Here is an 18,193-nt window from a genome sequence, read left to right as displayed (position 1 = left end):
TAAATAAGAAACGTATGAATAAATTAAAATGTATTCAAATAAAAACATCTTGTCCACACAAAATTAAGATATGATAAAAGGCCAAATTTGATTTAAAATAAATTATAAAAAAAAAAATTTAAAATTGTACATCATAGTAGCATGGTCGTAGTGCTCGCATGTCATATAAAATATTAAAACACGTTGATATTGTCATTTTTGCTATATCTATATTTATCAATTTATGTACACAAATATATAAATATGCTCTATCTCACTCAACTGATCTTCTTGAAATTTTGCATACATATGGTTTGAAATATGGAAGACATAGGGTGCCTTCCATCACGGAAATTAAATGTTACCGTGGGAAATTTCGCGGGCGAAGCCGCGGGCAAAAGCTAATAAATAAATATAAATATTAGGACAAATCACACAGATTAAGCTGGTCCCAAAGGTAAGTTAGTGGCTTGCGTTATGGGATATTATTTCAACGATACCATATTTTATAACAAATAAATATGATACACATATCTTGACCCGACCGGGGATCGAACCCGGGGTTCAGGGGCAAGCACATTACCACTGCGCCACCGAGGCCGTCAAGAAACTTTACAAGAAACTATATATAATATTACTATATATTTAATTTAGATCATATGATAAAAAATATTATATAAGGTTGTTACTTAATCAAATACTATCTCATCCAGTAGATTTGGTAAGTGGTAATTCGAGGTAGACTGCTGAATCTAGTGAATCTATTATCTCTAAGATAATTTCATTATGTTTATAGAAAACAATTTAATTTTATGTTTATTTCCTCAATAACAAATTATACAATACATAAAATCAAAATGTAAATAACATTTTAAATTTAGTCGCTCCTCATACATAGAAAAGCGAGTCTGTAAACAAGAGGCTCCTATATTTAAATTTAAATTTTTGGCATCCCAATTTTAAAAACACAAAGCATAGAAATTCCTTTTGATACATTCAGACATACAATGACCACTCATTTTTTTAAATTACAATACGAATGTTAAAAATATTTCATTTCTTCAGTTTTGTAAACATATTTATTACCACTTCTACGGCTAAAATGGACTCTGGCTAAATAGCTACTTTTTCAATGTGTACATATCGATAAACCGAAATATTTTTTATTATTACGTTACATAGAGTATTACATATCTAATATTATAATTAAAGTATACATTAAACCGATGGAAGTCTTTTAAAATTCTTTAACCAAAAATCCTCACACATACAGAATATTCTGACTAAATAACTGACTATTTTTAGGCAGTAGTACGCTAATTACGTACGTGCGTAGCGTACGCTAATTTGTATTAGTATATTTGTAAGCTATATCAAATATCTATTAAATGCTGCAATAGGGATATTTTAAAAGTTAACTCCTTGCATTTTCACTAACGACGGGTTCATAAATGTGTCTGAAAATAAAAATATACAAATTAAAAAAAGTTTAAAGCAATCACAGATATAAAAACAAAAGCAATTTATAAAGAATAAGACGTACACATACACCAAACATGCAGAAAACAAAAAAAAAACATACCTTGCAATATTGTGAGTTAGCACAAAGTAAACAAAACAAACAAATGTGCGATTGATCAAGTGCAAACATTTACAGTGAACATAACTATGTTTTCCATTCGTTCAATTATGATTGTCATTCGTTTTGTTATAAAAAAAAGGGAATTTTACAAAAAAATCATATAGGAGTGATGTTCTAATATATATATTTTAATTTTCAGTAGTGTCAACTATTATAATTCTCTATTATTATTTTTTAACACAGTCAAATATCCAATATGTCGTGCAAAAAGAACACTTACGAAAAATTATATTTTCCTTCAGGAATTTACAAATAATTTTATCTAAAAATGGCGCATTCGATATTTTGAGACTGTATGTATTTTTAAGTGCGTATAGTCTGTCCAGAAAGTGAAGAAAACGGATGTTTGACTTTTTTTGCCATTGCAATACCAAATATAATGGTCAAGATTGGTTAATAAAAACGCAGTGTTGCCAGCCGACAGGAGACAGGGCATTGATATTATTTCTTCACCTTCTGGAGAGAATGTACATACATAAGGGATGTCAATAAAACAAAATATACAATTCACATACGCATTTAATTGATAAGTACATTCTTCTTAACAATACACGGTACACAAGGGCTAGCAACGATCAACAATGCGATACGAAGGAGTATCTTATATTAAACAACAAGTTATAGTAAGTATATGTGTATCGACATATTAACTGTATTGTTTTATATTGTTGATTATAAATTCATTCCTTATATAATATTCAGATAGGTAAATTAATAATTACCGATTTTTACTTTTAATTTCATTTAATATTTTGTATTTACGGTTATATTAAAATTGAGCATCGCTTTTAAAAAAAATGAAACAGTAAATGTTTTTATCTAGTATACAAAATAAAATACGACAATATTGCGTTACATTTCTTAAGTTTTGGTTTCAAATGTAAATATGTGAAGTTTGCATGTTGATGAAAAAAAAAACAGTATAAAAAAGAATTAAAATGAGATTCATATTATGACAGTCCGTTTGAGCAGCTATTCTACACATGATTGTATAAACACCAAATAAATATATGTCGAAGCGAAGACAACACTTTAATTACGAAAATCATTAAATTTTGTATTTACAAGAAAATACAAACAATGTGACAGCGAGAAATAATTTAAAATAATAAATTAAATGGTAAAATTAAACTACATTGCATTTAAATTTGGCTACTTATACTAAGGAAACAAAATAAATGGTATTTTAAGGTGTTAATAGCTGGGTAGGTACTTAAATCAAATAATAAGATCCTTACGAATATTAAATCACGTTGGAACAGATACATGATACTTTATATAGAATTCAAAAAAGAAACTGTGATAATGTATGTGCTATATAAGTTTTGCAAGTGGCACTATCACAAATAGTATTATTATAATATGTATTTTTTTTCATAGCCAGTTTTAGGTATCAACATTTTATTACACTCATAGCACCAAGAAAACGTATTTAGGTTAACATATTTACTTGGCTCTGAGTAAGAGCAATAGTTCAATATGTTTACGAAATGCGGCAGTATGTATAATTAATTTATTTCTAAATATCGTTATTGGCAGTGTCATGTGTGATTAAATTTCACAAAATTATATTCCGAAGTTTATTTTAAATTAAAATAAATTCAATGTGACATTTTATTTCATTTCTTAGTCATAGTTAAATTGATTCAAATTAAAAAAAAACAACATATATTGTTGTTCTTAATTAAATAATTTGGAAAATTGGAACTACTGTTATTATAATTTTTTAACAAACAAATACTGATATAAATTTGAATAGTAGAAAAGATATTAAATTTTCACTAGTACACTTGTACCCAGTATTTGAAATACAATTGTTGAAAAATCTTATATTGACAAAACAGGAAATTTGAAAAAGACAATAAGATCAAAATTAATAGACCACATTAAAAAGATTACATAATAAAACTGATGTAAAATTAACTTGAATGTTCACAATTCATCTTTGCGCGTCGATGTAGAGAAGAGTCAAATGTCTTGCCACAAAATGGCTAACTCAATGGCTTAATTTGGGGCTGCCATACGATCAACTATTTATATAATTGAAATTAATTAATAGGTAATGAGTTTTCAGCTTTGCATTTCTAATATTTTAAGTTGACTCAACAAGCGATTACAAACATTACAATACACTGATAAATATTAACACAGAATGACCCATTTTATCAATAAACAATATTTTTCACTTATTCTGACATGATGATAGATGATGATCGAAAGGTCCCAAGTTCGAGTACTACTTGTGCCACATGAGTTTGTATACCAGTCTGACTCATGTGTTTTCATAGACCACCAATTGCTTCCGGTGAAGGAAAACATCGTGAGGAAACCTACACATTGGTGGACTGTTTAGTTCACAAGTGTGTATGCGGCTACTTGCCACTAGATGGCGTTAGGTAGTCGCAAAAGTAATGGCAGGTGACTTTAGGAGACTTAATAAAAATCTGACACCAGTCTTAGCAATAACACATTCGATATGAAAGAAATAAATTTTATAACAGGAATAAAATCATGTCAGAATGTGTTTAATATAAATATTTAAAAGTGATATTGTATTTTATGTTTTAAGAATATTTATCACTTTTAATACTATGTTGTTGAACTTCGTACGAAGATATGGTCACATGGGACGTCTCCGCAGTAAGGTGAGCTATTTCCATCTGAAGAGAAAAATATATTTCACTTCAATTATATTGTGACTTCTAGTGTGTGGACTATCACTTAACGGAATTATATTGTAGCATTTGAATTTATACCAATTTAATTGAATTTTAAATGTACAGCCTGTAAAGTGTACAAAACAGATTTTTAACGAACTATCCTTTTTTTGTAATTGCAATACCAGATAGAATGACACCCAGCGTTGCCAGCCGACAGGAGACAGCGCACTCATTTGTTTTCTGCTCTTTAAAGACTGTACACCGATAGAAGGGCATAAATTTTCATAGAAACTAAAACAAATTGCACTTCTAAAGCCTTATTATTTCAATTCTTTGGTGTATTAAAAGTACCTAAAGCGTGCAAGCACTTATTGCAATTAACTCAGGAAATATATAAATGTAAAAGTAATACGCAAGTAGTACCTATTTTTATTAGTGTAATAAAATCACTAACCCTTAAAATTAATTATGCTTTATATTAAAAACATGCCAAATGTTTGTCTTACCTTCCAAGCATTAGTCCGCTAAAGCCGAAGTAGAAGTAGTAAGCACGAAGCAAATTCCTAATTTAGTAGTTATATTTTGGCAACACCGTTGGTAAAAAATAACCAAGCTGTATATATACCGCATGCCCAATACTATTTATGTCATTTTAGTGGAAACTAATCGAACTGTATCATGCAAATGATTCCTATGTATAAGAACAAGATCTCACGCGATTTGGCACAATAATAATTTGCTACCAGAATGGCATGCCACGCTCAGCGCATAATGGTTAATTCGTTGATGTCGTACTATCAGGTGAACCTCGTGTTCATTTGTCGCGTCTGTTCCATCCAGTTGCAATGACGTCAAATCGTTGCGACAGTTTAATTAGCTATTTAAAAAAAGCCTAGTCTAGTGCCAGCTGACTTGTCACATCACGTTGCTTCGGTGTTCTCAAACTCAGTAGACATGGTAGAATGACATAACGTGTTATTAAGATCCCGCCAAACTTCTAGTTCGCTCTGAAGTCGGTGCGAGTCGCGTCGCAGTAGCTCAAAACCGACTGTACACCTGCGCGAAGCAACTTCAGAGCGAACTAGATTTGGCGCGATCTGTACGCACTTTATCAACACTTTTTTATATTGCTTTTTATTGTTATAAAAATCTGATTATCATTAAACTTCACGAAACAATAGTATGAAAATAACAATAAAAATCATTAAAATCCTAAAATAAGACTGTCATAAAATATTGAGTTTCAAATTTAAAATCATAATTTTTTTTCAAATGTTTTATTCTACAATTCGATCGTCTTAAATAGTTAACAACAACGTAATATACAATATTGATATAATAACAACGACATGTAACAAAAACAATTTTACACACCACATCCTTGTTAGGGTGACCATAGAAAAAATATTAAGGGAAAAAGATGATTTTCCAATAGACTAAAAAAGGATTAGAACATAAAAAACAACATTTTGGATTTAACTTCCAAAAACTATAATTTTCAAAATTTTCAAAAACCCTTGTCGTGTCTACATTACCTTAAAGCCATTATTACGTAATGAAAAAAGCAAAATGTATTATTTGTACCCAATTGAAGTAAAATTTAAATTGACGGAGTTTAAGTTAAATAAATAAATAAAGTTTAAAAAAAAATAAAAGTTTGATACTGTAGGTTTACATGTTCAATGTAAAAATTATCACTTGATTTCACAAACTCATTATTCCAGAAATGGTCACCTCTGACAAGAAAGTTTTAACGATTGATCTGTAAGCACTTTCATTTCAAGAATATAACATATTATAGGTATATATAAAGAGACAAAATAATGTTTAATTGAAACACACAATACATATACAAGTTTTTTTACGGTTACAAACTAGTTATTAGTCAATGCCACAATGGAAAGTACTAAACGTATGTTAAGTCATAAAAATACTCACAGATCACTGAAATACATTTGAACCATTTATAGTTTACATTCACGAGAAAGCTGATTATATTTTAAAGCGAACAACGAATCACTTGAATGTGATAATCTTTTTAAATATATATATATATTTAATTTATGGCATCATTACTGGGGATTATTAGAAGCTATTGTTCGAATTACTGGTAACACTGGCAGTATTCATTAAATTTCACAATATTTTTTTCAAACAGGCAACTTTGTGCCCCCTAATATTTGAACAAAAGTTACCATTTAAATATTATTTTCTAAATTTGTACTATGTAAAACGAATTGATATAATTTTTAGCATTTAAAATACGGACGCGATATTTGAAATTAAAGATAGACAAAATATCATAAAAAATGTATTAAGGAAATTAAAAGAAAAAGTTGTGCCGATAATTTTAAACACACACACACAATTTTTTGTCGAAAATTCTAGCTCTATTTGTCGAGATCAGTCGTGCCGTTTTATTTGACTATATCAGTCATGTTTAGAAGACAGAAGATAACAATACCTATCAATAAATTGTTGTAGACATACATATTCTTAGACCAAAAAAAAAAGAATACTCGAGAAAGTTTGAAAATATAACTTAACTTCGAAAAACGAATTAGTCTTCAATGTTTTGGAATTAAAATAAGCGTTAACCTTTGTTTTATTTATTTGTAAATAACGTTTATTATACAAGGAATTAAAATAGATACATTTCATTTTTATTATTAACAAACGGATTCCTATTTGTGTATTATTAAATTTCCAACTTCTTACAAAATAAGGCAAAACTATTTAAAATCACGTTACGATCGTCTACAATTATCAAAAAACACGGATATTATACTTTGGCATTAATCCAACCTAGCGTTCACGGTTTTATTTACAAAAACAAAATAATCTCGACAATTTATTGCTTAACAATTTATTAAAAAATTCGAACCGCTGAAATAGCCTTCCTATACATCGTCTTAAGTGAGAAACAAAAAAAAACGCATATGCGTATTTTTTACAGTTCCACGCAAAATATTGCACATTAGATACTTTGAAAAGTTTAATCATGTTCAAGTCCTCTTATTGAAATTTACTCTTTAAAAATCAACATATCTGCCCATTACAAAATATTTATATAATGTATAAAATAAATCAATTTGTAATATGCAAAGACATTGTTTTTTTTAAACAGTATATTGTAATACAAATTCACCATTACGTACAACTCTGTCTCTCATTTATACAATGTTTTCCCAGCATCAAATGGATGGGATAGAGTGAGTTTTATCCGAAAATTGCCATATTTTAAAACGTATTTTTCTCATTTATTCGTTGGTTTGTAAAAATGTGGTTAAATATTATTCTTTACAGGATTATTCCTGTAATGTATAAATTAATTTTACATTTACAATCCCTTTCCAATGCATTGTAAATGTAAAATTAATTTATAAAACGGTTTTGTTCCTCATTAAAGACAACGATTTAGGACTATCGTCCGTCAAAATGAAGAGATATTTATTTCTAAAAAAAAAATGCAATATTAATTTAACTGTGGATTTATAACTTTAGACACAAGGAATTTTCAATATTTCACACATTTAAAAAAAACATCACAAACAAAATTGAAATATAAATAAAGTTTTTGCCTGACATAAACCATTTTTTTAAACCTTACATTTACAGTAATTTTTTTTTAAATAATATAAACCTCATAATTTTGTAGGACGATAGCATAAAATGGAAGCACCCAATAGTATTACTGCCGCACATAACCTACAAGCTAGCGGGTACAAAAACAAGCATTACTGATATCATTTGTAGTCTTTGTCGACTTTTTCTTTCAAGTGCAACTACAAACCATCAGGAAGCAGCGTCCAAAAGGAATCGTAGCATCAATATTAGTTACGGTTGTTGCGTGTTGCGTTGCAAGTTGGCGAAATAAAAATATGTTATGCGGATTATGTTTTAATATTATTTGAATAAAATATTATAATCTACAAAATATGTTAACAGAATTTGTATATTTTATTGGGACATGTACGTATACGCGTTTTGTATAGTGGAAATTATTTTTTCACATATTTTTTATCATTTGGGATTTGATGTATGAATATTGTGAAGAATTTGCTGATGCTGAAAAACCCATCTTATATATGAATAAATAACGAAATCTTATATTTTTATTGCGCCGTATAAATGTATGAAAAGCGACCAGCGTGTATGATGTAATGTTTAGTAATGTGTAAACCATTACATACTAGAAACCGTGCCGTGTTAGTTACTTTGAGTATATAAGAGTGAAGTCAGGCGTAGTCAAGTAATGTCATTGTTTTTTTTATTATCTCCTAGATTATAGGCTAATTTACAAATACAATCAGATATTTTATTCTAAATATTAAAAATAATTACTTTTTATGGAACTTGTATGATTATGATGTTAAATTGACATCACTATTTCGGAGTCTAAAATTCCAAAAATATAATTTAATGTGAACTATATAATTGTTATGTCGTTTATTAAATACAAATGATAAATTACAGTGACATTAAATTACTGTATTAAATAACTTTTTTTTTTATTTATTACCTGTTAACAGCCTGTAGTTTTACTATATAAATACAATGCGAATATGGAAAACTTTGTATAATCGCCTGACATCACAAAGTAATAATGCTTTCGGAAAAAATGTAAAAAAAAACATTCTACTCTTTGATAATAGATGTTTCCAAAATATAAAAAATATAAATTCACCAGTTTTATTTAGTTCTTTCTTCTAAAATAAATATAATAAAATCAACTCTTATTCCAATAAAAGTTGATTTTATTATATTAAATTAATTTTTAATGATGAGTCTTTTTCTCATCAGTGGGACACGCATAGATTATAAAAACAAACCAAATTAATTTACATTTTTTCCGTACATATTGCCTACTTCGTGAATACGAATAAAGTATTGTACGTGGCATCATTGATCCGCAACATATTCTTTCATTTATTTATATAAACTTACGTGAAATAGATATTATTACCCTCATTTGATTTTTCCCACCTCTAGATGGCGTTAGTATCAGATGTCATGACTGACCAATCGTGTCACAATTCATTGTCCAATTAAAACACAGCAAACCTTCCGTACGCCATAGATTATTATTCCGTACGCCATTTAAAGAATGTGATATAAAATCACTAATTGGCAGCTTCATTTAATAATAATGGCAAAATATTTCTTTTTGTCCGTGTTACATTTATAAAATGCATAATATATATGAAATGTAATAATTTTAAATGTGCCAAAATATTGATATTTTGAAGTGTATGTTTCAATAAAAAGACATGTTAAAATTAAATACTTGCTTAAATAAATTTTGTATTTACAGCACTCTTTTTCGAGTTAAGTCAGAAGCACTATACTTATATGTGCCATTTCACATTAGTCTATATAACACATAATATCTTGCGCATGAGTGATGCCACATAGGATCAAGTCATTTGCAATGCAGTGTGACATAGTCAAGTACTCACCACTTCACTAGTGAGGCAGTTGATAGTGGTGGGGGGCGCGACGCGCGCGGGCGGCGGCGGGGGGCGGGGGGACCGCCGGCCTTCACTGCGGGCCGGGGTTATTGGATAGCCTGGAATATATGTGAAAGAACCTTATATTTTATTTCAAGATTTACAAGATTTCACACAGATTGATTTAGCCGACGTTTTATTGTACCCTGTGTCCTTCTCTATAGTTAAAACTATATATTAAGCTAGTACGTTTTTAAGAAGATTGGTTAAGTAGATAGAGCGTGAAGAGGTAAAGAACAAATAAATTTACTTTCGCATTTATAATATTAGTTAGATTCTAAAGTCTTGAAGACAGACAAATCTTCAAATATGGTTTATCGATATTCTATATTATTTTCAAGGTCATTTATCTAGAGGTATTGTGCGGCTACATTAATAAGAAAGATTATATTTTACCTTGTTCACTACTACTAGATTCGGTGAAGCTAGGCGTGCCCTCCGTCCAAGTAGGCGTGGAGCCCTCTACCGACGCGGGAGGGGTCCAACAAACACTAAAAAACCAAATTGTAATTTTTTTTTAACGAAAATGTTATTTTTGCCACAAGCTTTTATTTTTATAACATCTTAAGAGGGATATTGTTGCATTCAACGCGTGACAAAAAAATATGTACGTGTAGTAAAACCGTCGAAGAGTTCCCTCGTCAGGAGCACAAACAGTAGAAACACCTAGAGAACATTACGGAATATAACGCAAAATTCGACGTATTTGGCGGCTCCAACACATACGGCACTGTAGACAAAGAAAACATCATCATACGTTTTGTTTCGCTCATACAAGTAAAATGCGTGTTAGAATAGAATTACACAAGAAGAATAGGACAGACTACCATTATATTATATCCATAATCGTGTACACGCGGATGCGAGTGATTTGTATGTGTAAGGAATGTATTTTCAGTAGGTAATAAAAATAGTCTCACCTCGCTTCATTGCTCCTAGCACTGCTTAACGCCGCCGGCGTCAAGGCAAGCGATGACGCCGAAGACGTGGTCATAACGCTCGCTGCGCTTGACGCACCGCGGCGTCTGCCTGACGCGCTTGACGATGTAGTTGACGACGAGTTAGTTCTAGACGTGCGGGGGGGTGGGGCTTCTTCGAACGGGGGCGGCGGGGTGGAGCAGCACGACAGTGGCGCCGCTGCTGTGGTACACTAGCGTTACTACGTTTGTAGCGTTACGAGGAGTCTCTACCGTAATTCGTGGCGTATTTTGGGTATAAAGAATGAGGTTACCGAGTTTTCTCCCACTAGTTTGTATAGTAACTTCAGTGAACAAAAAATATTATTATTGACAAGAGGTGCTGTCAATATGGATGACGTAAAAAGCCCGCGAAAATATAATTTTGACATTACAATGCATGTTACTACACCAGCGACTCTGGTGGCGCATTCAAGCACGATATCCCACTAGAGTATTGAAAGCTGGTGCAGACCTAATGTGAATGGGTAAGAATTGTATGGAATTGTTACTTTGCGTTGCGTCACAATGAGACAATCACTTACGTATACTTGTTACACATGCAAAATGGTCTGCACCGATATTTAATTTCAATTAAAGTGTTATGTTTTACGTTTACAGGATAGACGAAACCGTAAACTTCCAGATTATTTTAGCAAATATTAGTCTGGACCGGTCCAAATATTGTCTAAGTATATATCGAATTAAGGAAGGAGAATTACGATAGAGACTCCTAAAAGTGATAAGGAAAGTGGTAAAAGACATGACACATGAAATAATCGAATAGAAATGTCTACAAAAAGTTGAAGTAGGTTAGGTACTATACCAACATATATTAAGCATTTTGAACAATTTGTGAAAAATAAACGTGATCTGAATTTTTGGTAACGTTTAATATATGCTGGTTTATAAAGTGATTTCAAGAAAAAAATACTGTTGTGTTAGATTATAAAGATGGCAGTATGGAATGTAAAAATCAACAAAATCCTAAAGTTAATATATAGCTCTAAAATGTAACTACATTGTCTACTCGACGTGCACATGAGATAGAATAAAAACATGAAATAAATTTATAAGTAATCACTCAATCAGTATCACTAAAATACTACAGGACATTTATAAATCTACAGAAAATGCGAGGTGATTTCTCTGCAATAGCGTTGTTTGCGTAATTCTTAAAGTTGTCGCATATTTGCATTTAAAGATTTCGACCCAATTTGAAATCAATTCGATTCAGCAAAATTTTACAAAACCTCTTCAATATCCTTCCTCATTCTGAAAATCTTTCTTTTCTCTGATTTTTTCTTAAAACTACTCTTCTTTTTCCTAGGAACTTTAGCAGGTGGTTTATCTGAGCCGGACGGTTCAGAAAACTTCTTTATTTTTGCATGTACATTGCCACTTATTGATTTCGAGATAACTGGTGCTATAGTGGTGACATTTAACGCATAATTCGACCGTATATCGCTAGAACTTGTACTAGCATACTCTATTGGTTCAAATACTTTTTTGGTTTCTTTTACAGGCTTTCCGATTTCAATGTTCCTGTGAGATCGTTTGCTATCTTGTGATGAAGAAAAGGAACTTCTTCTTGAACTATTCTCCGAGTCAGATTGCACTTTCCAAATATGTTTTTGAAACAAGTCAATTTTAGTCTTAGCTTTCTTATGGCATATGACTTCATCTTTCGTCATCCCCCTCGAGTGTTGTTCCGTATACGTTTTAATAACTATATTCGGTTTTGGTTTCTTTACTTCTTGTGTTCTATTTCTGTCTCTCTTAGATTGGTTGAAGTTAAGCCTTTTAGTCAATCCAGACATAATTCCAGGTTTGGGTACATTTTTGTCATGTTTTATTTCTTCTTTGGGATTAATTTGAGTATCATTTTCTACTCGAGTCTTCCTCAAAGTTTTTGCTGCTAAAATCAAATCTGAAGACTTGACATTATGAACGCTTACTCTCTCATTACTAATCTCAGGACTGATTGGTGATTTCCTAGAAAATTTATCGCCAATATGCGTGACTACACCTTTAATAAACTGAGAAGGACTTTTAGCCTGTCGTCCTTTGACTTCAATAACGTCTTCATCTTTCATTTCGTACACTATTATCTTTTCTTCGCTGCTGGATTCTGTCAAAGACGTGTCATTATAATCTCCAGAGTCCAAATGCTCCCTGACAACTCTATCAACATTGAATTTAGCCATCATCGTCGTCTGGGCAATAAGATCTTTCCCCGGGTGCGATCGTTCAGTAATACTATCAGCTTCTTCAACAAAATCTAGGAAAGAATTAGAAGCAACTAGTTTTGTGACTCTAATCGAGTGTTCGGACACAGAAGGTGGAAGGTGACATGCAACAGGCTCTTTGAACTTAAAATCATGCCCATAAAAAACGAAATCGTCGTCACTGCTCGTGATAGGTGTCTGCGGTGGTATATCATTAACTGATATGTTTAAATTGGGATAATCACCTTTGGTATCGATACTGGAAGATTGAGAGTTGGCTCCTCCACGCTTAGCTTTGGGGGAGCCCCTAGGAGGAACGGGTGGCGGCACCCGTTGCTTTTGGGAGCCTTTTAGTACAGCTGGGAAAGCTACGTCCGGTTCTGACGTGGCCGTCTTGGACGTCGCTACAGATATTTTAGCCGCAGTTGCGACAGGTGACGTCAAGGACGTAGGTATTATATGCGCTGTGACGTCAGATAGAGACACTGAAGGAACAAAAACGCCCCGTGAGTTGGTAAAGTTTTATTCAAATACATGTAAAAGAAAACATTTGGCACGTAAAGAGTTAACAATAAAAATATTTAAAATTTGTGTATTAAATTGGAAGCATGTAGACGGTAGGGTTAAATGTCCAAAATAGCATGTTTGTATTTATATTTTTTAGATGGAGCTTGACCGTCAACGTATTGATTTATTATTGGTGCATTTTAAAAGATAAGTGATATTTTTTGATAGTATGAGCATGCAGATCGGAGGGAGAGGTACAAAAAATAAGGTTATACCCAATAGTAAAGATCCGAAGGTCATAGCAGCATGTAAAGAAAGAATATTATGACGATAAGTTTACAGATTGGGGTTTAGATATAGATATTTATAAACAATTAATACACATGACATTGGTCCAAGCAAAAAAAATATGAATGACGTAATAAATTCCAATATGCTTATATTTTCTGTGTAACTTTTGATATTTACCGCCAAAATGTCGGAAATAAATAAAAAAGTATGCTCTACAGGTGTTTGTAATCACTTATTACTACATATTAGTTGTAAACAATCTAATAAATGAAGATATATATTTAAAGGTTAGAACCGCGGGCATAAGTTTTCTTCACGTAAGTGGATTTTATCTTGCATAATAATGCCAAATGTTATGTTATAATTAAGAAAAAAAACAAAGCAAGGGCAATGTAGGATTATGATTTAAAGAAATAAAGCGCTACTACAAAGCAGTTTTTTTTCGAGTATTTGCTCACATGTGAAGCTGTACAAACAAAAAATTAGGTGATTAAAATTTTCATAAATTCATGTTTTATTTTAACCTTATATATTGTATTAATTTAAATAGTAGCCTATTTATTACTAACGTGTAAGCGTGTATTTTATTTATGACGGTGTGCACGACATTTCAATATTTTTCTCTTCAATAGGTATACACGCATCTAATATTATAAATTTTAAATTGTGTTATGCCAAAAAAATATTGTGTCGAATTTGTTTGTAATCACTTATCTGGACGAATTTTTTTCACATAAATTAAACAACGGCGGACTTGCCCCATGTAGGGATCTCGTTTGTTTTCTTCGTAATTATTCTAATGTTACGTAGTTCCTATATTCCTATAAATGCATATTTTCGTATTTCATCAAGAACGTCGGGATTTTTAATTGACAACGATGCTCACTCACCTGCTTTAGCACCTGTGCCCACGCTGGAACCTGCGGCGCCTATCCATTGGGCAGCGTGAAAAATATTAGTGCCATATCAAGCTTATTTGATTTAAAAAATAACGGACGTGTGACCGAAATGCGAAATGAATATGCAGTATAAAAAAAGAAAAAAAACTATAAAAGCGTGATAAAATATGTGAAATAATACGTTTGTTAAATATACATAAATATACATTTGTAATGTTGCTCAACTGAAATATATAATTCGTATCAGTTTATGAACTCATAAAATGAATTAGTCACTTTACTGACTTAAAATTTATATTTTTAGTTTAGTAATTACAATTAAAATATGTATGTTGATATAAGTAAGCTTTAATTAAGCCAATGTTAGGTTTGCATTAATAATTTTTCAGATATAAATAGACGAAATATGGATTATAATGAAAAGGCATAATGAAAAAAAAAGACAAATATCAATTAAAATCTTATTTAATCCAACATTACATACACATTTTGGTAAGACACAGTTATAGCACTATATTAAATTATGTATAATGTACCTCGACTCCCGTCAGCGAAAATATGATCAAAATGTAGGGTTAAAATTTTTAACTTTAGTTACATAAAACTATGATTTTTCAAATTAAGATGACAATTTTCAAATACAGACGACTAACCACAGCCGTATTATAATAAGTTTAAATTAAATAAATTTATGAGACATATTTCTTTTCCCAGAATGTGTATATTATTGCTTGTTATGAGACTACTCAACTTTGGAACGTCATGTCATAAAATAACATATTTAATCACCTCATATATGTTCAATCGATCGCAAAATATTACGCAATTTATTTTAATACATCGTTTCTGAATGCATAATTAATTATATTTACATACAATATATCAATCGTCTACATAATAATATTGGTATACATTTAGATATATTAATAAGGCATATATTTTATTATATAATATTTGCTTTTTTTAGCTAATACTTTTGGATAGTGACCCGTATATTAAATAAAATGGTGGGACAATACATAATTGAACGCGAAACAATTCAAAATGAGAAATGTAATATCTATGTAAACGTGTGCTTAATACATTGTCTATTGCATACATTTGTGACATAAAAGCTACATAATATGTGATATTGAGCTACATTCTGTATAATTGTATTTGTTTATGTATTTTTTAATCTTTACATATTGTAGGTATCTATTTATAAAATGTTATTAACATATTCGACGTTGGTCATGTAATTATTATATTCAAATAAAAAAAATAATACATATTATATTCATAAATCTTATTTTCTGTTACCATTTGCCCCGGAATAAACAGAATCAAATTTACGATTTTTTTTTAACACCTACTAACACTTCATTTTGCAGTTAGTTCAGCGGATTTCTAAAGTTCTATATAGACGTTAATACTACGCGAACATTAAGATTATATCATGCAAAACTATCAACAATGTTCGCGAACATCAGCAGCGCGAATCCATCTAGCGCTTCGAGTTTTCCTAACATCATCACGACAGTGCAAAAGACAATTAACTTCTAGCAGTAACCACTTGTTAACCTCAAAAAGAATACAACGCACATTTTTCAAATTAATATTTAAACCCTAAATGGAATTGAATACTTATATATCCCATATATCTGGTGCATTATTTTCAAAAATTAATATCAAATGTATGGATGTTATTTAAATATTAATATTAAGCCGAATTTAGAGTAACTGGAAGTTAAAGAAAAAGCAGGGCTCTATAAATGTAGCTAAGTATTTTAAATAGTACCGTGAAAGACTATTGCACAAACATTTGAAAAAAAAAAAACTAAAGGAAAATGAAATCTTTTCGGATTTTTGAAAAATCTAAACTTCATTATCAAATTAAATAGCGACCATTCATTCAAACATTTTTAAATATGTTTCATTCAGTCGGCTTCATTTGAAGTAGTCAACAAAGTCCTCACTTCGGATCGAAAAACCATTGTGTGTACACACGTACATAATACTTAATTACGAACCATTTTCAGTTATTACAAAATACGTATTAAATAAAAAATAATTTAGACCTACAGAACCACAATTAAAACAACATGTCCTACTTAAAAAAAAAACTGCAAAATAGCTCCTACTTAAGCTGACAAACGGTAACCATGGTTACAAACAAAAACCCGGCTAAATTCTAATGGTCTTCAATCAGCCGGCGGCACAAATATAATAGTGCTACCACTATTTTGGGCGGTGTATATCTCAGTTTGTTCTATAGTCTTCACATATAATACTTCTTTCAATACCCTTTCTGAATCAGAATCCTTTATATGTTCATTACCATTTAATTTTACGACTGAAACGTGATCTCTCGTTTGTATACCTTGATCTTTCCTGGATGATATAGGAGAATCTTGTGTTATGTGAACCGTTTGCGTCGATCGGACCTTGCGGAATCGCATGTCTTTGGGCAAAGTTGACGTCTCGCGCGCCTCCAGCGTTCTGATTGGAGTGACACTTCTTGTCCTATAACTAGAGTTTAGACTTTTAGGCAAAGTATTAACTTCAGCTAAGGGCTCCGGTGTACTCTCCGCCTTACTTAATCCAATATCTTTAAAGAATTGTTTGAATTTCTCGACAAAAGTTGGTGATTTCGCTCGATTGTAACTGCTCGATAGTCTCTCGTTCGAATGCTCTTTGGAACTGGCTTCGTCTATTCTCTCTGGTATATTCGACATGCTTTTGTGTTTCTCCAGTATATTCCTGCGCTTAGCATATTTCATTTCATCATCGTCGTCATCTATAAACGGTATGTCTTGCAGATTATTCTTGTTCCTAGTGTCGACCGCCGCGTCTTTATAAATTTTGCCTCCGACGGGTGTGTATGGAGTATCGACATAAATTTGGGGCACGCTAGTGCTTGTATTATCGGTTTGTATGCCGGAGTCTGCTAAACTGCCGTTAATATGAGAAGAGCCGGCTCCTACGCTTAATACTTTTGTTAGTTGGTCAGATAGCGACTCCATTCGGTCTTGAATCGATGTTCTGTATACATTATCGGCGTAAGAGGTCCCAGGTATTGGGACATCGAAGTCTAGACGCCGTTGGAATGAGTTTCTCTCTCTGTCGATTTTCGGTCGATCCGAAAGGACGGAAGGATATTCCGTTGGCGCGGCAGGGTGTCTTTGATTCCAAGTGGAAATGGTTGTGTCAGTAAAATCGCTGACACTCGACCGCCTTGAGGATTTAGGGGACAGACGCCACCTCATATGGTCTGGGTTGTAGTCCTTGATAGGTCGGTTGTACCCTGATAAAATACTCGTTGTTAAAACGGCGTAACTCAGTTTTCTATACATTTCAGTTTATTCTCCCCACGCGGTTCGCGGACTCAAACCATGCCGTTACGCACTTCACATTGTACCAGTACCGTTAGCACAAAAAACACACTTTATTATTATTATTTTTTTGCCGAAAAATTCGCGATTAATGAGGGAAAAAACTTAAATATATTTAACTACGTCAAAGGACAATGCACAACAGCG

At 31.6% G+C, this 18,193-nt stretch overlaps 1 protein-coding gene across 18 annotated transcripts in view; it reads right to left on the bottom strand.

The window, feature by feature from the left end:
- Nucleotides 1-163: 163 nt before the first annotated feature.
- LOC128681653 (phosphatidylinositol 4-phosphate 5-kinase type-1 alpha-like) overlaps nt 164-18,193 on the bottom strand; it is a 44,275-nt gene continuing 26,245 nt past the window's right edge. For 2 of the 18 annotated variants that reach the window (XM_053765729.1, XM_053765733.1), the window contains 5 exons: nt 14,664-14,702; nt 10,712-10,928; nt 10,188-10,282; nt 9,741-9,850; nt 2,123-4,281 (listed from right to left, as the gene is read on the bottom strand). In XM_053765729.1, the coding sequence (XP_053621704.1) occupies nt 4,186-4,281; nt 9,741-9,850; nt 10,188-10,282; nt 10,712-10,928; nt 14,664-14,702 (557 nt within the window). In that variant the 3' untranslated portion in view covers nt 2,123-4,185. The other 16 variants (XM_053765730.1, XM_053765734.1, XM_053765732.1 and 13 more) reach the window with 12 other exon arrangements.

The sequence above is a fragment of the Plodia interpunctella genome, chromosome 27 (genome assembly GCF_027563975.2).
Source record: "Plodia interpunctella isolate USDA-ARS_2022_Savannah chromosome 27, ilPloInte3.2, whole genome shotgun sequence".
NCBI lineage: Eukaryota > Metazoa > Arthropoda > Insecta > Lepidoptera > Pyralidae > Plodia > Plodia interpunctella.
Note: the sequence above shows the minus strand (reverse complement) of the source record. Positions and strands in the feature narration are given on the sequence as shown.